The 24,987-nt window shown below is 43.0% G+C and overlaps 1 protein-coding gene across 2 annotated transcripts in view; it reads right to left on the reverse strand.

Annotated features, from left to right (window-relative positions):
* LOC126350038 (inositol-trisphosphate 3-kinase homolog) overlaps positions 1–24,987 on the reverse strand; it is a 458,593-nt gene that overhangs the window by 258,797 nt on the left and 174,809 nt on the right. For both annotated transcript variants that reach the window (XM_050002480.1, XM_050002483.1), the window contains one exon: positions 16,405–16,470. In XM_050002480.1, the coding sequence (XP_049858437.1) occupies positions 16,405–16,470 (66 nt within the window). The remainder of the gene's footprint in view (positions 1–16,404; positions 16,471–24,987) is intronic.

Here is a 24,987-nt window from a genome sequence, read left to right on the forward strand (position 1 = left end):
CAACTACTTGTCTGAAAATACGAAAGTCAAGAGTTGTAACAGGACTAACCGTTGCGAATAGTCTTACCACTTCACAAAATTATCCATTGTTTCATACAGATTTGTGCGACCCATCAGCCCATACTCAAACAAATTGTTTTAATCAGTTGTTTTTGTCTTGTTTAAATTGTTATAACAGATGTAATTTGTACGCCAGAAGAAGAGCAAATCGATTGTTACACTACACGGAAAAACAAGCATTTTAGAAACATTACGTATTTGAATAATGATCCGCGTTAATGATGGCACCAGAAATATTCATTTTGCATTTTCAGGCATGTCATCTAAAGTTAGGTAGCTAAGATTGTCTTTGCAAATTAATGTACAATTGTTAAGTTGATTTCCTAGCACATCATCAGCTGTTTCACGGAAGGGTGACAGTAATATCGAAAGTCGCTTGTTTACACCAAGATGGTAGTCGTGTCGTTCATATACATTTAGCTACAACGCTTGTATCAAATGTGCAACCATTACAATGTGAACAACTGTAAGGTTATAGCAAGACGGTGCACTTGAAAAACACAAGAAAGTAACTGTTTCAGTGTACTGCGGTAAACACTAATCTACGAGGGGACGTCCAATAAGTTACGCAACGCACTCTTTTTTTCTCGGCCAACTTCGGATGGAAAAATGGGGATTTATTTTGGGACATAGAGAAATATTCCTGCTTCAGTCCCTATAGTTTCATGAACTCCGGATGTGTGGTGGTGGTACAAGTAGCCTTAAAAATGGCGCCTTTACGGGAAGAGCTTCGCAAGCAAAGAGCTGACATTTTGGTGGAAAACCTGAGCATTGAAGACATTCATATGCGCTTGCAGAATGTCTACGGATACCTGGCAGTGAACAAAAGCATGCCGAGTCGGGCGAGGCGCCTGTCATCATTGCCACAATGTCAAACAAACCTGCCCTATCTCCCGCACGCCAGTTGGCGACACACAGCTGTGACTCTCGCAATGTTGAAACGTGTGGACACACTCATTCGAGGTGATCGACGGATCACAATCAAACATTTCGTTGCTCAACTAGATGTCCTGCTGCTAGTGCTAACACGCTTGTTCACCAGTTGGAGTACTGAAAGGTGTGTGCCCGCTGGGTTCCTAGTGCCTAATAGAAGACCGTAAAGTGCAAAGAAGGACTATTTGTACGGAATTGCTTGCGCGTTAACAGGCTTATCATAACAATCGTCACAGGCGATGAAACACTGGTTCCATGACTTCGAACTGGAAAGGCAATCCACCGAGTGACTCTTCTCCATATAAAAAGTTCAAAGCCACATCCCCAGCCGCTAAGTCTCGGCGACGGTCTTCTGGGACATTGACGGGGTTACTGTGTTTGATGTTTCCCTCATGGCGAAACGATCAACTCTGAAGTATATTATGCTAACCTCAGAAAACTGAAGAAATGCCTTCAGCCTGTTCGTGGCCACAAAAATGCAAACGAATTTCTCCTTATCCGTGACAACGCTAAGCCTCAAACACATCTGCGCAGCCGAGAGGAGCTAACGAAACTTTTATTAGACTGTTCTTCCTCATCCACCCGACAGCCCGGATCTTACACATTCCGGATTCCGTTTGGGCCAATGAAGGATGTACTCCGCGGGAAGCAGTAAGTGAATGATGGAGATGTTATTGATGCAGCAAGACGTTGCCTCCGACGTCGACCAGTATAGTGATACCACGTGAGCATACAGGCCAAATTGCTGTGAGCACTATGGGATTTAACATCTGAGGTCATCAGTCCCCTAGACTCAGAACTACTTGAACCTAACTAACCTAAGGACATCACAACATCCATGCCCGCGGCAGGATTCGAACCTGCGACCATAGCAGCAACGCGATTCCCGACTGAAGCGCCTAGAACCGCTCGGCCACAATGGCCGGCAGGCCCTCCCCATAAGGCAGCGTAAGGCCGTCGCATAGAACGGAGATTATGACGAAAAACAGGGTTTTGTAGTCAGATGAGTGACGTGTAATATGCTGTACTAGTATACTGGATAGAAATAAACTGCTTTCAGAAAAAATATAAATTGCATTACTTATTGAACGCCCCTCGTACATCGTAAAGGAAGAGGAGGAGGATATTAATGTTTAACGTCCCGTCGACAACGAGGTCATTAGGGACGGAGCGCAAGCTCGGGTGAGGGAAGGATGGGGAAGGAAATCGGCCGTGCCCTTTCAAAGGAACCATCCCGGCATTTGCCAAAAGCGATTTAGGGAAATCACGGAAAACCTAAATCAGGATGTCCGGAGACGGGATTTCTGGCCATCCTGATTTAGGTTAACCATCCCGGCATTTGCCTGAAGCGAACATCGTGAAGATCGAACGACTTTGCACACAACTATTATACTAGGGACTTTTACAGTAGCGATGTCTCGGTGCTACAAAATACAGGAACGTTTCGAGGATCTTAAAAATGGCTCTGAGCACTATGGGACTTAACATCTACGGTCATCAGTCCCCTAGAACTTAGAACTGCTTAAACCTAACTAACCTAAGGACGTCACACAACACCCAGCCATCATGAGGCAGAGAAAGTCCCTGACCCCGCAGGGAATCGAACCCGGGAACCCGGGCGTGGGAAGCGAGAACGCTACCGCACGACCACGAGCTGCGGACTCGAGGATCTTAGGCGGCGCTAGCAGCAGAGGCTACAAATCCATATATTTCTTCATAGTAAGAACAGTTTGGATACTGAGTTATGTAATACCTATTTTGCGCCTCCACAGGTTTATGAATCATATAAGTAATTTTGAAATAAATAAAGCAATTTAACAATTAGTAAACACATCCCACGATGACGATTACGCAGTGAACTGAGTAGTAAGCTCACTATGATCACGTAAGACACAGATCTTTTTTTTTCTTTTCTTTTTTGGTTTATTTGACTTTGATTCTACGCCATTTAGTCGCAATAATAGTTTATATATGAGTTCCCTTCTTTTGTCTCCCTCTTTCCGAAGACGGAGACAATGAATAAAGGCAGACAGCACTTCAGCACTAGTCACGGAGGTGAAACCCATACAGTGGCTTAAGGTAACGCGGCCTTGGTCAGGCTACTTTGCGCGTTGCAAGTTTATCAACCCATCATCTTGGTTTCTTATTGCGTGATCTAAAGTCTTCCTTATTTGTTTTGGTGTCATTCAAAACACAAGCAGGTTTCATAACATTGTGCTCCTAATTACGACTTGTGTGTGTGTGTGTGTGTGTGTGTGTGTGTGTGTGTGTGTGTGTGTGTGTGTGTGTGCGCGCGCGCGCGCGCGCGCGCGCGTGTGTTTTGCACTCTTTGATTCGCATTGTGAATATGTTGCTCGCAATCTGCTTGATTTTTTGCTCGCATCTGTAAGACTGCATGGAGTAAGTGATTCCATATTTACTTTTGTTTTATATAACAGTGAAGCTGATTTCGCAGCATAACGTTTTGCGAACATCTGTTCCCGCCTACGAATCCGTGTGTAAACTGCTCGATTTAAATGCTCTGTAAGTATACTGTTCTTTATCCTGCTTTACTTCAGTTCGTACCGGTTTTTCGTACTTTCTCGCATTTAATGGAGAATTTGCGTTAGCAGTTTTTAGAGAATTGGTATACAACTTTATTACATCTTGCCACGGAATAAGTACGTATTTCTGCTTCGACTGGTACTGCTTCTTACTACTGAGTAGGATTAGTGACAGAGTAAATACACTCCTGGAAATTGAAATAAGAACACCGTGAATTCATTGTCCCAGGAAGGGGAAACTTTATTGACACATTCCTGGGGTCAGATACATCACATGATCACACTGACAGAACCACAGGCACATAGACACAGGCAACAGAGCATGCACAATGTCGGCACTAGTACAGTGTATATCCACCTTTCGCAGCAATGCAGGCTGCTATTCTCCCATGGAGACGATCGTAGAGATGCTGGATGTAGTCCTGTGGAACGGCTTGCCATGCCATTTCCACCTGGCGCCTCAGTTGGACCAGCGTTCGTGCTGGACGTGCAGACCGCGTGAGACGACGCTTCATCCAGTCCCAAACATGCTCAATGGGGGACAGATCCGGAGATCTTGCTGGCCAGGGTAGTTGACTTACACCTTCTAGAGCACGTTGGGTGGCACGGGATACATGCGGACGTGCATTGTCCTGTTGGAACAGCAAGTTCCCTTGCCGGTCTAGGAATGGTAAAACGATGGGTTCAATGACGGTTTAGATGTACCGTGCACTATTCAGTGTCCCCTCGACGATCACCAGAGGTGTACGGCCAGTGTAGGAGATCGCTCCCCACACCATGATGCTAGGTGATGGCCCTGTGTGCCACGGTCGTATGCAGTCCTGATTGTGGCGCTCACCTGCACGGCGCCAAACACGCATACGACCATCATTGGCACCAAGGCAGAAGCGACTCTCACCGCTGAAGACGAAACGTCTCCATTCGTCCCTCCATTCACGCCTGTCGCGACACCACTGGAGGCGGGCTGCACGATGTTGGAGCGTGAGCGGAAGACGGCCTAACGATGTGCGGGACGGTAGCCCAGCTTCATGGAGACGGTTGCGAATGGTCCTCGCCGATACCCCAGGAGCAACAGTGTCCCTAATTTGCTGGGAATTGGCGGTGCGGTCCCCTACGGCACTGCGTAGGATCCTACGGTCTTGGCGTGCATCCGTGCGTCGTTGCGGTCCGGTCCCAGGTCGACGGGCACGTGCACCTTCCGCCGACCACTGGCGACAACATCAATGTACTGTGGAGACCTCACGCCCCACGTGTTGAGCAATTCGGCGGTACGTCCACCCGGCCTCCCGCACGCCCACTATACGCCCTCGCTCAAAGTCCGTCAACTGCACATACGGTTCACGTCCACGCTGTCGCGGCATGCTACCAGTGTTAAAGACTGCGATGGAGCTCCGTATGCCACGGCAAACTGGCTGACACTGACGGCGGCGGTGCACAAATGCTGCGCAGCTAGCGCCATTCGACGGCCAACACCGCGGTTTCTGGTGTGTCCGCTGTGCCGTGCGTGTGATCATTGCTTGTACAGCCCTCTCGCAGTGTCCGGAGCAAGTATGGTGGGTCTGACACACCGGTGTAAATGTGTTCTTTTTTCCATTTCCAGGAGTGTAGTTATTGTGCAAGCTACTACAATGCAGAAAAAATATTCAACATCGAAATACATATTTGTATGGCATGGTGTCAACATACTTTTGCCGTGCTTAATGCGACTTTAGTAAACTCTAGTTATACATAATTCACTAGTAGATTCAATGATGAAAGCATTAGAGTGTGTATTACTTGCTTTAAATTTTCATCTGAGCGGGAGGATAATACGCTGCACATTGATTTCTGCTAAAGTATATTGTTTGAAATACCTGCTAATAATGTCTGAACACATCCGCGTAACTACTGGTGCGTTTTTAGTATCTGCAAGGAAGAACGCCGACTCATTAAGACTACAAAGCATACTCAGTAGCAAGAAGCAACAACATTCACAGCAGAAATACATACTTATTCCGTGAGAAGATGTAGTAAATTAAATAGCAATTCTGTCAAAAGCTGCGAAAACAGGTGTGAAAAAGTACGAAAAACTGATGCAAACTAAAGTAAAGTAGGATACGATAAATATACTTTCAACGCATTTAAATCGAGAAGTTACATATATGGAATCATTTACTTCAGACACATCCATCCAAAATAAAGCAAAGTACGAGCAATATAATATTGACAATGCAACTCAAAGAGGGCAATACAGACATGAAGTCCTACTCACGAACAGAATGCGATGGGGGAAACCAGTTTCTGAGAGATATCATGTCAGATGATTTTTAAGTTTGACATGTTTTACAGCATGACGTCATTTACAAAATTTTACGTGACTCTCAACCCCAGCTACGAGAAGTTAATCTTAGTGTTTGGTCGAGATTTCTCGAAACTATTACTTTGCAAAGTCACAGAAACATTTCAGTTTGCCGGCCGGAATGGTCGGGAGGTTCTAGGCGCTACAATCTGGAACCACGAGACTGCTACGGTCGCAGGTTCGAATCCTGCCTTTGACATGGATGTGTGTGCTGTCCTTAGGTTAGTTAGGTTTAAGTAATTCTAAGTTCTAGGGGACTTATGACCTCAGCAGTTGAGTCCCATAGTGCTCAGAGCCATTTGAACCATTTCGGTTTCCAGGCACGCACTTTACTACTAGACGCCGAGGCCTACACATGAAGAATGAACGAAAAAAAAATGTTATCTAAATCGCGTATTTCGAATTAAATATACAGCTTTTCCCGCCATATTTTCTCGTATTCAAAGTTCACTGCCACGCCATGAGGAGTGCTAATGTCATTCACTGTTTCTTGTGTTCTAATATGCCATTCAAACTGATAGGATTCATTCGCGTACTCATCCGCCATCAGGAGTAAATTAATAAATGGAAACTACAAATACCATTATATGGATGCTTATGGATACAGCGGGACATGCTATTAATATTTGGACAAAATAATTGATATCCAGTGGCATACCTGCAAGTACAGATATAAAACAAACAAAAACGCATCATTAAAATCTATTCAGTACCTTCCGAATATTATTAATTTACATTGATATTGTTCCCTCAAAGAAGTAATTTTGTTTATAATATTCATCGTCCAAAACATAGAAAGAAAGACTACATGGCCATAAAAAAATAAACATGTTTTAAGGTATAGAATTAGTCAACCCACATATCATTACGCAAAGAAAGAAGGAATATTATAGCGGCTTACTCACCCCTATTTCGAGCGATGTTAGTCGTTTCTAAATAACTAGCTGTATCTGTCACGTCATGAATTTTAACAAATTTAGATGCAGCAATTCACCTAAGTTTCTACTGGCAACTGTCTGCGGTAAAAACTTGGATTACTGTAAGCAACACAATACAACAGTTATAACACGCATCAAACAACGCTCTCACAAGTAAGTTGGACTATGCCAAGGATAAGTAGATAAGCGAGTATCCCTCACTCATTTACGTCGCTGAGCCAGTCCAGCAAAAACTAGCACGGAATCGAGAGATAGTGACACCCGCCATTTTGTCGAACATAGCCATCCATCAACGGTCACCCGTCGTCACACGCACAGCTAAATTTTTGACAGTGCTACGGATATAACTGTGTGGCAAGGCCAAAGAAAACTCTTGCCTCTTCATGATGTGTGTTCTAACGCCGGCTCAAGCACACTCTGACAACGGAGCCATTCACTTTGTACACATCAGTGTAGCACTAGGTTGGAATTAAAAACCACTAAACCAGATATATTTTGCAACAGAAATATGACATTCGTTTATCAATTATTTGCAGTTATCAGCGTCAATTATTTGCACTCCGAATAATTTTTACTATGAAAAGGTGAAATGAACCGTATAATACATGAAATGGCTGTTGGCAATCTTTAAAATGACCAGATAACTGGAATAACACAACCACAACTCATAGCTTTTCACAACTTATCTTGAAAGGTAGTATCGCCTTGCCGACAGTCAATGTCATTAGAAGTATCAGTTGTTAGCGTACGTAGCGCAATAAATTGTAGCAACAGCAAAAAGGACACCACAAATTTGTTGTTACGCAGGTTTCTTAAGAATCATAAGAGGCATGAAACAGCAAAGTCAAGAACTGTTTAGTTACGATCTTCTTGTAACCCACAGACATTTACTGAAGAATAACTATTCTTTTTAAGAACACGAAATACATAGTAAAATGTACAAGGCAACATGAATTGCAGAATGAAGCCTATATTTACACAACTAAGTGTAGTTTTGTTCGCTACACTTTGAAATGAACCAGTTTATGAATGCGTAAAATAGGAAACTGGTGTGGAATGCAGGACATAAGTTATCTAACATACAAGTAAAGGCGCCATAAATGTAACTGAAAAGAAAATTACCACATAGGCGAGATCATAAAACAACACCAATAACAACAATTGCTTCCTGGTTTAAAAGGAACCAATTCTGCAATTGAGAATCATTTAACACTGTCGTCTTTTGAAGAAGTAGTAATTATATCAAATGTTTATGAATTGTTAAGTCGAGCATTCGCAGCAACGAAAAAATATCTTAAACAACGTGCAACATTATCGCACCTCAAAAAAAGTGCATACTCTAATACGAAAACTAAACTCGGCGCGAGCAGGCCACGAAGGACCAACGGTACCGACCGGTCGCCGTATCATCCTCAGCCCACAGACGTCACTTGTCGCGGATACGGAGGGGCCTGCGGTCAACACACCGCTCCCCCGGCCGTCTGTCGGTTTACATACCTATGAAATGTTCGTTTGGCATTGTTAGCCGGCAGGCTCATGCGCGGGAGTTCGGTCGCCGTATTGCCTATTTAGTTGACGCCACATCGCCGACTTGTGAGTCAATGAAGATGTAAATGATGATGGACTCACAACACCCAGTCCCCTGCCGGGAATCGAACCCGGGCCTTCTGCGTGGTAGGCAGTAATGCTACCGCTACGCTACGGAGGCGGACTACATACCAATAAAAAAAATATAAAAAAAAGGCAACAGAAACATATTGATGAGCCAAAACTTTATGGTCACCTACTTAATAGCTTGTTTGTCCGCCTTTGGAACGAAATATGTCACTGATTCTGCGTATCGCGGACCCTACAGTTTGTTGGTAGGTTTATGGAGATATGTGGTATTAGATAGCTACGTAGAGTCACGTAATTCGCCTAAATAACGGTCCGCTGATTTGCATACACGGTGATGGCGCCCGATAGCGAACCAGATGGGCTCCACAGGTTTTACATCAGGCTACCACAGGTCCCACAAAAGTGCAGGAGAATGTCTCCCACGGCATACTACGACGGCTCCCACCAGCCAGCGTCTGTAGCGCGCTGCAAGTTTCGAGCCGCCGTTCACCTCGACGACGGCGTTTGTGGAGACGACCATCGATATAGAGTAGCAAAAATGTGATTCACCCGAACGATCTAGCGTACCAAAAATGTGATTCACCCGAAGAGCCGACACGTGTCCATTGATCGACGGTCGAATCCCAATGGTCCTGTGCCCACTGCAACCGTAACTGACGATGTCGTTGGGTCAACATGTGTATACGTAGGGGTGGTCTGCTGCGGAGCTCCATGTTCAAGTGTACAATGAACGGTGTGTTCCGAAACATTTGGGTGTGGGCTAGAATTGTGCTATTCATCTATCCTACTTTACAGAGCAACCATCCTCCGAATCCGACATTCTGTGAAGAGTCGTGGACGTCCAATCATTTAGCGCCTGGTGGTAGTTTCACTGTCCTCCTACCTCTTTCCACAGATGCCCACGACAGTAGCACGCGAACATTCCACCAGCTTTGCCGTTTTCGAAATACCCTTCGACAGGCTCTTCGTTATAATAATCCGCCCTTTGTCAAAGTCGCTTATTTCAATGGATTTCCGCACTTTCAGCCCATATCTTCGCTAGGATGATCCCCCGTCCGTGTCTGCTTCGCTTACACACTTTTGTTATCACGTCACGTGCTCGCAACGCCACCAGGGAGGCATCCGACGTCACCGTGGGCCATAAAAAAATGTTTTGGCTTATCAGTGTATATGTTTCTTATTGATGCAATACTTTGTTTATATACTCTTGGAAATTTTTGGAAATTTGTGGTAAGGTATTATAGGACCAAACTGCAGAGGTCATCGACTCTAAGCTTACACACAAGCAAATCTAGCTTACACTAAGGACGACACAAACACCCATGCCCGAGGGAGGATTGGAACATCCGACGGAGGGAGCCGCGCGGACCGCGACAAGATGCCTCAGTGGGATGAATTTCAGTTATATTCAGTTTAGAGAGTATTTCTTCGCGAAGGCATTGTAGCTTATTCAAATACATTCATAAGCTTATGCTCTATTTACATTTATGTTACGATTATCAAGGTCTGTTTATATTTTACTAACGCTTGGGACGAACAAATATAATAACTACTTCGTAAATTAAGTAGACAAACAATTAAAAACGAACATTAATAATGTGGCACACCGTCCGCTCACGAAGTCCCGAGACTTAATTAATCATGGAGTAAACGTGACGTCAGTGCAGTAACTACAATGCAGCTTGAACTAATAACTGTAAACAATTGAACTAATAACAGTAAATAATAGATGTGAATTTGACCAATACAATGGGACTGTTGGCTGGTTGATCACGAGAGGCAGATAATTGGAAAGGCTTTCTTTCCTCGCGCACAATGGCAACTTTACTTGTGAGAACTGCATTTTTAACGTGTACGTGAAAGAATGTATAGTGGAGTGTGTTTGTGTTGTTAACAATGAAAGAGAGAATGGAGAGAGTGAAACCCGGTGTCGGTACGTAACCTACTCTCCTCGTGCAGCACAAAAGGGACCGCCGAGTTTAGCATCCCCATCCGACGGACCGATCGCCATCAGGTTTTGCATTCCCTCATTCCATGAGACACTGCCGCCATTACTTCCGTAAAAGCAGATGCATTGTGTAAAGTATATGACGAATTCAGCTATCATCTAGATGCTATTCGTGCTGCTGCTGCTGGTGGACACGTAGAGCATTTTTAATAGCATAGCTACAACTTTTTATGAAAATTTTGCAATTCATCCCGTATTTGTACTACATTTTTCTCAATAAATATGTAGTTTTGACATCAGGTCACTATTTCTGCAACACGCTTATATCAATGACGTGCCACTAATCGTGACAGATGACTCAAAACATTTTCTCTATGGAGATGACACAAATGTTATCGTGAAAGACGTGGAACATAATATAAATGATGTAGCTCATAAGGTAAACGGTAACATAAGCACGTGGCTTTCAAATAAGATACACCGTCTAGAAAGCTGAGAGACTGATTTTATTCCTGGCGTACAAGCGACGTCAGTGCAGTGGTAACGGTGGCAGCCTGAAACTGAACAAAAGATACGAACAGGCAGTACTGAACAGTGGACGTATTGCACTCCGTGTCAACGTTCCTTTGTAGCAAATCGCAATGGAGCAGCATCTTTGGATAAAGTGTTCAAGACATTCTGCAGAATGTTTTTAAGACGAGAAAAGTGGTGTAAAAAGTCTGTACAGCACAATTTGAAAAAAAAGGACGCCTACTGTGATTTGATTGGAATGCAAAACGCTAAAGATTCTTTTCTGGAAAAAATCATCCCAGACTTGTGTTATCAACACGAACCTACTGCAATACTATAAAGTGCAGAAATTCTTATGAAGCGTCAGAGCATTGGCGATATAACCGGCTTTACAGCCAATGTGTTGGCTTTACAGCCAATGTGTTGCGCGATTTGATAGACATCCGAAAGATGGACTTTTCTGACAATGTCACCGGTTGTATGAAATGGTTCAAATGGCTCTGAGCACTATGGGACTCAACTGCTGTGGTCATCAGTCCCCTAGAACTTAGAACTACTCAAACCTAACTAACCTAAGGACATCACACACATCCATGCCCGAGGCAGGATTCGAACCTGCGGCCGTAGCAGTCGCACGGTTCCGGACTGCGCGCCTAGAACCGCGAGGGTTGCATGAAAGTTGTGTGCGTTGATCTCGAGTGTGGGGAGACTATGTAGAATACTTGAAGCATTAGAAACTACCATCTCACCTACTTTCTTTATAAATCCAGTTTCAAAACTTTCTGGACTGACGGGGTATGACTTTCTTGCAGTTAGGGGGCGCTAATGTGTCAAATGTCAGACGGTAAGAACTTTCACGGCACGAAGTGTCACAACCGAGCTCACACCACTACTCTCTGTTCGTTTGTTATCTTATCTTAGTCACAAGTTATGTTTCGATAGCTGGACTTGTTTTACGGTCCCGTATTCCACGTTTCGGAGCTGCATAATACCTGCGGAATGGTTGTCTTCCGATGTGCTAGGGAGTATCCATTATCGCTACACAGAGAAAATGCTATTCGTCGAAAACACGACATGTTTGTATATTTTTAAGAAAGGCGAATAAAAGCAATATGAGTGTGGAATGGATTCCGAGACTCTCTTGCATTTCTCCTCTGTAGAAGAGCATAACCCTTTTCATCTGGTAGTTGTAGTTCGCTCTGTTGTGACACCATTTATTTAGGACAATTGGGTGCTTATTTAATTTTGTAGGATTTTTCACTGCTTATAAATGGATAGGTGGAAGATGATGATGTTTAGGGGTTTTTTTTCGTTCCAAAACCCGGCGTTCGCCTATCGGTCGAAATATACCCCAGATCGGACTGGTTGCCTGATGTTCTGGCTTATGTGTCTTCATATTATCTCAGTTGTCTTGATAATGTGATATTGTGATCTTGGAATTTCGAGTATGCAGAGAATTTTTGTCTAATTCTATAGAAGGTGAAAAACTTTGACACCTTGTCGATGTAGAAAATATTGTCTCCTTCTGTACGAACTGATTGAAGTACTTTTGCTCAATGAGTTGTTCTTTCTGTATCAGGCTGATAAATCATCACAAATCGTTGTATGCATTCTTGGACTGTTGACAGTCTAGTTCATTTTCTTCGTTTTTCAGAGGGTTCTGCTGGAGTGAAATCGATACTGCTTCGAGAATAATATAAGGAGAAAATGCATATTTGAATATCTCTGTTAGTGCTTTGCCATTTTGTGTGTTTCTCTGTTTGAGTTAGCAAGTGTTATCTGTCGTACATTACTATTATTAATCGTATCGCAATTACACATAACTTTAGAAATACAATGTACATAATTTCCAGATACATTATTCATTTACTTTATCACATCTGCTTTACTGGCCAAGAAGTCCGAAGGACTTGTAGTATAAGGATTTTGAGAACACTCACTCTTCCACAGTGTGTCTGATAATCTTAATCTGTCTTGGACGGCCACAAGTGCACTCAGCAGCGGCGGTCTTTCCCCTATGTACAGCAGGTCACCGCATCTCCCATGATTCCACTCCAGGCATCCCTCACTCAGAACAGCCAGCAACATGGCAGAACGTGACTCCAATATCCACAAAGCTAGAACGTGACTCCAATATCCACAAAGCGTGGAAGCACAAGCGACCAGAGCTTTCTCCATGCCGACAACAAACCATGTCAACTCTATCCGTCCCGGAGGGCTGGGAGTACACTTTAACAGGATCCGGACCAATCATGGGTGATGCGGCACCGTCGAGCAAATTACCGTGGTACCACAGAAGCAGATATAGCGCGACTTGGCGACCTAAAGCCTCAACAATCCCAGGCACCTCCTTCAAGATCAATGGTACACACAAATTATATGGCGTCGCTCAAGACAGCCATTACAGCTTCTGGAATGAGCCTGCAAACAGTGTACACAATCCTTTCCATCAATGGCCTCATTTCCATTTTATAAAAATGTTACCTGCCCATACTGATACCAAAAACTGACAGAGTGGTCTGGCAGTAGCGTCTTTGGCTAATGACGGGGGAAATTTTGTTTTTGGTTCCGTTGGGTTTTTCTGAGGTCCAGAACGAAGTGTACTCAGCACTGATTTGAGAAACTGTTTGAATATGTCAACACGAACATAACGAGGTGATCCTGCACCTTGGCATAACTGCCAAAACTGCGTCCGGTACCCCATAAATCAACCTTTTCGTAGTCTTTTATTTTTTTCATAATCAGATTTAGCGTATTGCGTCAGTAAGTTTAATATAAATGAAGTATTATTGCTCCTCTAATATCACACTGTTTGACAACTGCTACGGCACAGAGACATTGCTGGACACGAATAATCATAGGTAAAAATGGACGACAGGGAAATCACTACAGGCGTAATAGAAGTGGAGCGTTACGTTTATAACGAAAAAGGTACAGATTTCACCACATGGGAAAGCAGGATAGCAGACATAAATAACATTCATGTTTGACACAGGTAAGACTCCCAACATACAGGTCGATATCGGACTCTCAATAACGAATATGCCCTCCGCGGACACTAACGCACACCTTGCACATGTTATTCGTGCTGGCTACCAAACTGTTGAGGAGTCCTTGGAGGATATTGACACACTCCTCTCTCAACACGGTTTCCATTTCTTGCACTGTTCGGCTAGGTGGTGCTTGTTGAGAAACACATCTGTCAAGAACCTCCCAGGCATGTTCTATATGGTTTAATTCCGGGAAATTAGGTTGTTTGGGGGAGGAGACCAAACAGCGAGGTCATCGGTCTCATCGGATTAGTGAAGGATGAGGAAGGAATTCGGCCGTGTCCTTTCAAAGGAACCATTCAGGCATATGCCTGGAGCGGTTTAGGGATAGCACGGAAAACCTACATCAGGATGGCCGGACGCGGCATTAAACCGTCGTCCTCCCGAATGCGAGTCCAGTGTGCTGTTACACTGCTCCACTTCACTCGGTAGTCCTAGGAGTAGGCTAGGCTTTCCATACTCTAATATATTCACTTTCCAGGATGTCTGACGCCCCAGCAGTCCTTTGTAGGCGGGCGTTGTCGTCCATAAACAGAATGTCGGAAACTTATCCATTCCTGAACAGATAAACATGATCCAGAATAATCTCCCTACAATACTGCTGTGCTGTAACCGTACCTCGCACAAATATATGCATATTTGGGCTGTCGTGCATAATGTCTGCCCACACAATAGCACCTGGGCCATACAGACGGAACTCATGAACATTCTGTGATGTGTAACGTGTTCCCCTTTAACACAACTGGTGGCACGAATCAATTGCCACAGCAAAGCGGAATTCGTCGGAGAACATCACTCTAGATCACTGATGCTGACACAAATAAACACGCTCGTCGGAGAACATCACTCTAGATCACTGATGTTGATATAAACCTACACGCTCGCTAAACCAACGAACACTTTCTGGAAAATGGCGTGACTGAAGGGTCATGCATTTCACAGACTTCCGAGCATGCAGACCAGCCTAATTTAATCGACGCAAAATGGTCCTGGCGGACACACGAGTAACGGTAGCGGTTGTGAGGTCTGCAATGATCTGCCTTGGAGTGAGATGTCTGATCCTTTTCGCCACTAGGACTACGAATCGATCCTCTCGTGGTGTGGTGGTCCGTTTATGACCATCGCACCCTTTACTGTGGCCACAGTAGTGACACTCTGACCGGCTTCGAGCGGTCCAACTGCTCGTCCACTTAAATGATGTCTCGCTGACATGTTGCTGTACTGCACGGAATTTAGCACAAATCGGTTTTTCAACAACCTTCTCAAACACCGTACTGCATGAACTATTGAACCGTTCGTGCACAACCTTCGCTGCAGTTAACACGTGTCGCCCTCTACAAGTACATTTCATTTTGCTATTACTGGTAGGGCGTTCCGCAGCAATTTTCGGTTGTTCGGTAGCAATTGACAGCTGTTCCTTGGTGTCACCTGTTCCTTAACAATTGTCAAACAGTGTATTAAAATCTTACTGTTGAAGTCTTTTTACCTAAACAACACAATGTACCAACGGAAACTTGGAACCAGCAAATATTCTGGATGGAGCCGCAAGTAAATTAAATGCTCCCTCCACTGTTCTTGTTTCCTTCTCCTGCCGTCGCGTTGCACTCCATTCCTCTGCCGCCTGGAACTTAAAGCCTTCGGTCAAACAGCACATTTGCTTCAGCACCCGCTTAGAACCTTTGACGTCGCACAGTACACTTAGCGAAGTAGAAGTAAGGGCTGCTGAACACGAACTGTGTAGACAGCGGTTGTGTGAATCAAGGACACAAATTCCACACAAACCATTTTTACAATAGACGTCTGTTGGGCAGAAGTCGTTTCTTTGTGATGTTATTTGGATGAAATTCCACTGCAACAACAAAGTGCGTTTACCGTCGCAGGCCGAGGGAAAAGCTCCTTCTCGTAGGCAGAAGATACGAACAACATATTTCTCACCTTAATTTCTAAATTCTTTCTTTTGAATTTGTGCGTGCAATATATTTCACTAGAAACTATCATATATACACTTCCGACCATTCAAGTGACATAAAGATTTTTTTTTTCCGCTGCCTTCTTTTTTTTATGCATCTATGTCTGTTCGCTTGTGGGAATAGGAACGCTTAGAAGTACAGAAATGACACGTTATTTAGTCGTTGTAAGTTATTCATAGGGAAAAAGTGGGGGAGAAAGCAGAAGATAGTTCCACCCATAAACGGAAGACTACCTCCAGTCTCTCCATGAAATACCTCGCAGCAGCACGACATCGCTTAGCGCAGCTGTGTCGCTTTTATTGACAGAGCCAACGGCACTTGATTCAGATACTGACTTATCGCTTGCGATAAAGCTGACGTAAACGAAGAACGCGGCGATCGGTTGTTACGGCTCACTGAAAACGAGGTGCTGCACCAGATACTGGTAGGTGAGCAGTCACCGGCGACAGATAAAGGTCGCAGGTACATACCCTATGGCGCAGCTTGAGCATACTTACGGTAGCATTGTCGCAAGGCGCCTTTCGTTTCTCTGCCGAGTCGTTCGTCAGACGCTTGGACAAGAACTGCAACAAAAGAAGTGATGTTGGATAAAGGAACGTAGAACAACAAAAGAGATAAACTCTTTCCTATAAGTAGGAAACCTTGAAGTGACAGAAATAAAATACCACTCAGTAGCAGCAAAGTGTGACAATTCCTGAATTCTAGGGGGATTTCTATACTGCGTCTAACTGAGGCTCGGATATACGATGTTCGTGAAAGGCAGACATCCGAGTTTGATGCTTTCACTGACCGGCACAAAAAACGGAACACTAATTTCTTTAAAAAAGTTTGACTAATTTTTTAAATTTTAAACTGCAGTCACTTTTGCTACACTAATATACATTTTATGATGTTATAATGTGGCACAGTCCCACCTATGGGAGTAACAATGAAAAAACGACGATTCGAACAAATTTAGCCAGAGATACAGTAATAATACGAAAGGATACACACTTCAATTTTTTTTTCTTTTTTTTACGTTTCACTGTTCACTTCGAAGACCTCTCTTCGCTTCTTCAAAACTATGTATTTTCTCCCGCTGCACCAATCACAGCACCTTTCAGACATGCTTCTGGAGGAAGCAGAGGAGGAGGAGGAGGAGGAAAGTAGTGCTTAACGTACCATCGACTACGAGATCTTTAGAGACGGAGCACAAGCTAGGATTAGTGAAGGATGGAGAAGGAGAGCGGCAATGTCCTTTCGAAGGAACCGTTCCGGCATTTGCCTTAAGCGATCTAGGGGAATAATGGAAAGCCTAAATAAGGATGACCGGACGCGGACTTGAACCGTCGTCTTCCCGAATGCGAGCCCAGTGTGTTAAACACTGTGCTAACGCGCTCGGTAAGCACGTTTCTGGTGAGTGCTGCAATGTCCTCTTGAGGGTTTAAGGAAACACCTCGGGAGGGCCTCCCACAGGTCCTGTAGGATCTCTGAATACTAATAATTTTAGCGAACATGGTAAAGGGATGAGAGCGATCTGTTTTCGATGATCAGTTAGAAAAAACAGTCCAGATTACAGAATCTCTCATTTATTAAACTGATAGGTCGCTTTCGGCATCTTTAAACGACCATCTTCAGACTGTGGGCACCATTTGGCTGGAGCTGGTGAACAACTGCTTGTGCTCCCAACGGTACATGCTGTGCAATGCTCTCTTGTGAGTTCTGGAACTGTAGCAGTTACCGTTGTGACCACACACAGTTATTCACCAAGCCACCAGCTGCAACGAAATTGTGCTCATAATCTGGAGATGTCCGCTTGCATGTGCCGAAATCGACCGGTTATTTTAATAAATGAGGGATTCTGGGATATTAACACAGTTTTTTTTTTCTAATTGATCGCTGAACAGTGCTGACGGGACTTCTCCCCAACAGGTCCCTACAAACCCAATAGTATTCAAACCAGGGCTTCGAGCACGCTGCGTTATAGACATGAATCTCTGCTTCATCCAAGAAGTATTGGACAATTTTTACAACATGTGGGCGTGCATTGTCATGAATTAGTGTGAAATCGTTACCGGTAAATGGAGCGAAAGGCACAACACGTTCCAGAAGGATTTCCTCCACATACCAACGTGCTCTTACGTGCCCGTGGCCCCCGAAGACCAAATCCGTCGTTTGAAGTCGTACTCATTCCTGCCCGCACCGTGACAGATTCACCCTGAAAAGATGTTGTGGATGTGAGTTTCCCCAGGCTTCTCTCTACCGACAGGTGATCGTAAGTCATCGGTGAACAACGCTTGCTGCCACTGTGGCACACTCTAGCCGCGATAACCCCTTGCGAAACGTAGTCGAGCTGTGCAAAGCTCTCCGATGAGTTCTCGGACTGTAGCAGGCCTCCTGGATTGAAGATTGGCGTCTTCCATTCTTCTTTGGCCTCTTCTCTCTAGCTGCACGAAGTGGTCGCGTAGTTTGAGGAGCCATGTCACGGATTGCGCTGCCCCTCCCGTAGGAGGTTCGAATCCTTCCTCGGGCATGGGTGTGTGTGTTGTTCTTAACGTAAGTTAGTTTAAGTAGTGTGTAAATCTAGAGACCGATGATTTCAGCAGTTTGGTCCCTTAGGAATTCACACACATTTGAATACTTTGTTCTCTCTCGTAACACTGTCGCCTCCGACCTTGGTGAAGCCGATTTTGTGCTTCAGCGGCGGTGGTATGACGGTTGCGGAGAACTTTAAGTTATAAGATGTGGTCATCTCTTGCCGATGTTGCTCTTTTCGACCCTGATCCGGGTTTCCTTGCATAGCCTTCGTTTCCTTGTACCTTCTTACAGTTCTGGAAATCAAAGGTGTAATTCCAACAATTTTCCAACGTAATGCTACGGCCATCTTCCACCAAAGCAATGGCTTCTGATGCACCTTCAGGGCTTAACGACAAGTTTACTCCACAGAGTTAATTCCGACAGTCATAGAAAGATCACACAACCATGTGTAATTGAGAGGGGAACAATACAAGGTACAACAATAAGTTCCGCAAGAGCAGCACATTCAGCGATATGTTTTTCAGGTGGCACGGGAAAAAATAATTGTGGCTAGTGCAATAAACAACTGGCTTTTCAGTGATTGCGCGTAAAGAAACGCCAATAACACACATTGCTTAAAAATATAGCATAAAATGCTACGCTCTGATTAAATAGGTAAGTACACATAATTTATTACGCGTTGCGTTTTTCATGCCGGTCAGTGCTGTTTTAAGGTGCCGAGAAGGTTCACACAAGTAAAAACAAGAAAGCAGTTCCCTTAATAACTGGAAACAAATCGTCTGGGGATGGATATGAAGAAGCAAAACTCAATATTTTAATGCTAAAGACTACAGAAATTCCTGCGTGCGCAAACGTTACACCGTTGTTTGATAAAATAGTCTTCACAGTACAGTGTGTTCCAAAGAGATTCGTCTGATATCACAAGACTATATCTACTATATATATTTGAGAGCCATACGCAAAAAAATCACCACTTCCATCAGAGAATCAATCACAGCACCATTAATTTATTTTTTGATTTCTTACTTCCGTCGGCTACACAGATAACTTCATACATTCTAATTATTATTATTATTACTACTATCGGTCCGTGCACGGCAGTGCGCGGTACCAATAGGTTCCAAAATACCGAGCGCTAAAATGCGACTTTTCAGGGGTCGTATCTCGGCTTCTATTGACCACCATATAAGAGGTCAAGTGTTTTGGATAACCCTTGACCTAGCGGCCATTTATATAGCTGTCGGAAGAACGGGCACACAATAGCTATCCTACAGTACATGGCTAAAATTTAAGCATTACACACTTCCTCCAGCCCAGGCAAATTGTGCAAATCCGTCGGTTCCATTGCGTCAGGTGTGGTTTAGGCAGCTTGTACAAGCACTATTTGTTCATGAGTGGTTCCTGAGAAAAACCCCGAAGAACCGTGATTTTTGGGTGCGAAAAGTACCAATTGTGGTGATGGTCACTTCTATAATTTCTATTCATTCGTCGAAACGTTTATCATATGTTATTAAGTTGATATTCTCGGCGAACTTCAAAACATTTTTCCACATTATTACCCGTTACCAAAATCCAGAGGTTCGAAGTTATCGTACTTAGCACAGAAAATCATAAAAACCTGTATTTGCACGTTGAGCCGCAATTATCTAAATCTGTGGTCTTCAAATTACTGGACCACGAAAACCACATATTAAATTTTTAATCTCAGTGGGGGTCGGATAACACATTTTTGGAGAAATTCGAGAAGAAAATTGTATCGAAATTAACTGCTGTTTCCAACTAACACAATATTGAGTAAAAACCTTAGGTACACTTCGTTACTCTTAAGTACACCTACTCAGAAGTATGGAATTTGTCTTCTTAACCCAAAATTTTCTCAAACTATGGCTCCAATTTTGTCTGTTGTATGAATAAAATATCTCGTAAAGGTTTGTCCGTCATGTTATTTCTGTATTTAGCGTAGGCAGTGACAACTACAGATAACAAACCTCGTGCGAAGTATTTTATCTTGGGGTAGTCTTCTTGTTCTGGAAGAAATTTGTAAAACTCAACAAGTCTTCCTTCTTTAAACTTGCCTTTCATGGTGTCATCAGCTTGCACATTTGCAGCGCTGCCTGCACATATCTTCCACTTCGCAAGAAAATTTGATCTCTTTGGAATTGGCATCTAAAGCTGATTTTGAGTCGACGTTTTGTTGAAAAGTATCAGTTTCTCACTTAAAACTTCAATATGCGTGTACTCTGTTCGCTAGCATAGATATGATGAAGGTTAGATCCCCTTTCTTCTCGTGTACCTCTTTTGTTAAACCTGTAGTTTTTATCTACGAAAGAAGTTGAAAACCACGCGGTACTTTACAGTACCGTCTGGTCGTACGTGCACTTTTCGTGTACTGCCACACAAACGTAATTTGTTGTTTTATTTGATATTCTCATGCCACGGTTCTCATAATCGTAAATGTTGTTTCACACAGAAGTGCCACTTTTTGGGAACTGGAAATATTAACAGATGACAGAACTGTTGCATCTCTTCTGAAATATTTAACGGATAATATCATGTTACGGAAGTAGAGGATGATGATGAAGGCAATGTTACTGATGAAAATAATGGTAATAATCCTGCAGTATTGGGTTTTATCGAGGTTTTGTAGCAATTTTTGAAAAGTTTTGATAGAATGTGAACCAGTAGAGCTCGAAATCAATTTGCCTGAAACTGTAGGGAAATATAAAAAACAAGGGAGAAGTAACTGATTACATGAAAACTCCCTCAAAAGTAAAAAGACGTCTGAGATTATAGTTGACAGAAGGAGGAGAAAATATAGGAAACTCAATTATGTCCTTCAAAGGAAGAATCTTGATGAAACATTAGAACACAATGAAGCTTGTGCAACGCGATTGCAAACTGTGGCACACTAGAGACAGGAAAAGCTAAATTCTTGCCTTTGATTTTTATGAAGGCAGAATCAAAGCATTGGAGAGGGAATTTGAAAATTATGTGTTAGGGCTATTTTAGGTTTTTCAAAGAAATTTTGTGCCAAATACAGGATAAAAGACTTTGGTAATCTTTTCATTTATTTTTTGCTGCCAGGAGGGCAAAAGTAGAGAAAATTTTGGTTTGTGGTATAACGAGGATAAATTGGATAAGATTGGATTAGATTAGATTAATACTTGTTCCATAGATCATGAATACGACACTTCGTAATGATGTGGAACGTGTCAGGTTAATGAAAGATGTCTGTACAAGATATTACATTGCACAAAATATTGCGTGACACTAATGTTTAAGTTAGTTTTTTTCCCTCCCTTAATTTATATCTAAAAATTCAGTCAATGAGTATAAGGAGTTGTCATCTAGAAATTCTTTTAATTTATTTTTAAATGTTGGTTGACTATCGGTCAGGCTTTTGATGCTGTTTGGTAGGTGACCAAAGACTTTTGTGGCATGATAATTTACCCCCTTCTGTGACAAAGTCAGATTTAACCCTGCATAGTGAAGATCATCCTTTCTCCTGGTGTTATAGCTATGCACACTGCTATTACTTTTGAACTGGGCTGGATTATTAACAACAAATTTCATAAGTGAATATATATACTGTGAGGTTACTGTGAGGATCCCTAGATCCTTAAATAGATGTCTGCTGGATGACCGTGGGTGGGCTCCAGCAATTATTCTGATTACACGTTTTTGAGCAATGAATAATTTTCTACTCAACGATGAATTACCCCAGAATATGATACCATACGAAAGCAGTGAATGAAAGTAGGCATAGTAAGCTAATTTACTAAGATTCATATCACCAAAATTTGCAATAACCCTAATAGCATACGTAGCCGAACTCAGACGTTTCAGCAGACCATCAATGTGTTGCTTCCAGTTTAACCTCTCATCAATGGACACACCTAAAAATTTTGAAAATTCTACCTTAGCTACAGACTTCTGTTCAAAGTCTATATTTATTACTGGAGTTGTGCCATTTACTGTACGGAACTGTATATACTGTGTTTTATCAAAATTTAAAGAGAGTCCGTTTGCTGAGAACCACTTAATAATTTTGTGAAGAACATCATTTACAATTACATCACTTAGTTCTTGGTTTTTGGATGTTATTACTATACTTGTATCATCAGCAAAAAGAACTAACTTTGCATCTTCATCAATATGGAATGTTAAGTCATTAATGTATATCAAGAACAGTGAAGGACCTAAGACCGAGCCCCGTGAGACCCCGTGCTTGGCAGCCCCCCAGTTTGAGGAATCAGCTGTTGTATTAACATTACATGAACCACTTATTTCAACTTTCTGCATTCTTCCAGTTAAGTATGAATTAAACCATTTGTGCACTGCCCCCCTCAAACCATAATGATTTAGCTTATCTAAAAGAATTCCATGATTTACACAGTCAGTTCTCATCGCGCCTTTCACTTTCTAAGGAAACGAAAGAGGTGACTTTCATTATAAAAGGTCATCCTTTGGAATTGGGATACTTTGTTGAAAGACAAGAAAGCTGCGTGTCTCGCTTCCAATTATCATGGAACAGGAGTATTATTTTCCTCCACAAAGCAGGGGATGGCATTAAAATCAACATTCATTGCTATTCTGTAGTAAAGGACTACACTTGTAATATAGGATTTGTGAACCATGCTGACAAACAGTGATGCTTACGGGCTGTATAGAAGAAGACCACTTCTGGAATTTAGGAGAAATGTTGCTCAGGAACTGATGGGACAGATGAATGCCCAGAGCTGCAAGCCATAGTCTGACAGAAAGTAATATGGTAAAAGCAACAAAAGGAAGAAATTAGTCCCAGTGGAGGTAAAATTAGTTAAGACTAGCGTCAATTCTGTCGCTTTTGCATTATACAGAGGAAGACTTGAGATATGTAGCAAAGAACGTTCAATCTGGACCTTACTCAAAATTTTTGTTTAATTACCTTCCTAATGGTCACTGATTTGCAGCCTTAGTGCACCCTAAAACATATGGATTCGTTACTTAGGAAACGTGCTATACTGAGGATTGTTGGTCAGAAACTCACTACAGGCCAGACGGTACTCAAAAGTACGACAACTCTAAAGTAAAAAATAAATTAAAATTCCGAAAATAAACACTGTTGTTGAGCTACTACACTCAAGCGCCAAAGAAACTGGTATAGACATGCATATTCAAAGACAGAGATATGTAAACAGGTAGAATACGGCGCTGTTGTCGGCAATGCCTACATAAGATAAGTGTCTGGTGCAGCTGTTAGATCGGTTACTGCTGCTGGAATGGCAAGTTATCAAGATTTAAGTATGTTTATCGTTATGTTATAGTCGGCGGTGGGACACAGAATTTCTGAGGTAGCGATGAAGTGGGGATTTTCCTGTACGACCGTTTCACGAGTGTACCATGAGTATCAGGAATCCGGTAAAACATCAGATATCCGACATTGCTGTGGCCGGAAATAAATCCTGCAATAACGAGGCCAACGATGACAGAAGAGAATCGTTCAATGTGACAATAGTGCAACCCTTCCGCAAATTATTGCAGATTTCAATGATGGGCCATGAACAAGTGTCAGCGTGCGAACCATTCAACGAAACATCACCGATATGGGCTTTCGGAAGGCCTGCTCGTGTACCCTTGATGACTGCACGACACAAGACATTGGACTGTTTGTTGGTGGCTGGAAACATGTTGCCTGGTCGGACAAATCTCGTTTCAAACTGTATTGAGCGGATGGATGTGTAAGGATATGGAGACAACCTCATGAATCCATGGATGTTGCATGTTTGCTGGGGACTGTTCAAGCTGGTAGAGGCCTGTAATGTGGGGCCTCTGATATGACTCTGACAGGTGACACGATCATAAGCATGCTCTCTGATCACCTGCATCCATTTATGTCCATTGTGCATTTCGACGGACTTGAGCAATTCCAGCAGGACAATGCGGCACCCCACACGTCCAGAATTGCTACGGAGTGGCTCCAGGGACACTCATATGAGTTTAAATACTTCCGCAGGCCACCAGACTCCCCAGACATGAACATTATTGAGCATATCTGGGATGCCTTGCAACCTGCTGTTCAGAAGAGATCTCCTACCTCTCGTACTCCTACGGATTTATGGACAGCCCTGCATGATTCATGGTGTCAGTTCCCTCCAATACTACTTCAGACATTAGTCGTGTCCTACTCACGACGTGTTGCGGCTCTTCTGCTTGCTCATGGGGGTCCTACATGATATTAAGCAGGTGTATCAATTTCTTTGGCTCTTCTGTGTATAGTCTGCTGTTATCCATGAAAAACCTGGGAAATTAATGTCTTTTTGATAATTCAGGCAACAAAGAGTTAAACGAGCTGGAAGAATCACGCGCTGTTTCAAAAAAGACTTTTCGTCAATCGCGATTATATGTTACCGAGAAAGAGTGGATCAAATTTACCGCTCATGTTCACATAAATATTCATGTAATACTCGGTGAAAGTGTAGTTTTGAATGACATTGTACAAACAGCAATGGTTGAAGCGTCATCACAGGGGCTCTAGTGTTGCCAAACTATGTTTTTAGTTGCCAATTTTTCCACCAATAAAA

Source organism: Schistocerca gregaria, chromosome 1, assembly GCF_023897955.1.
Source record: "Schistocerca gregaria isolate iqSchGreg1 chromosome 1, iqSchGreg1.2, whole genome shotgun sequence".
Lineage (NCBI taxonomy): Eukaryota > Metazoa > Arthropoda > Insecta > Orthoptera > Acrididae > Schistocerca > Schistocerca gregaria.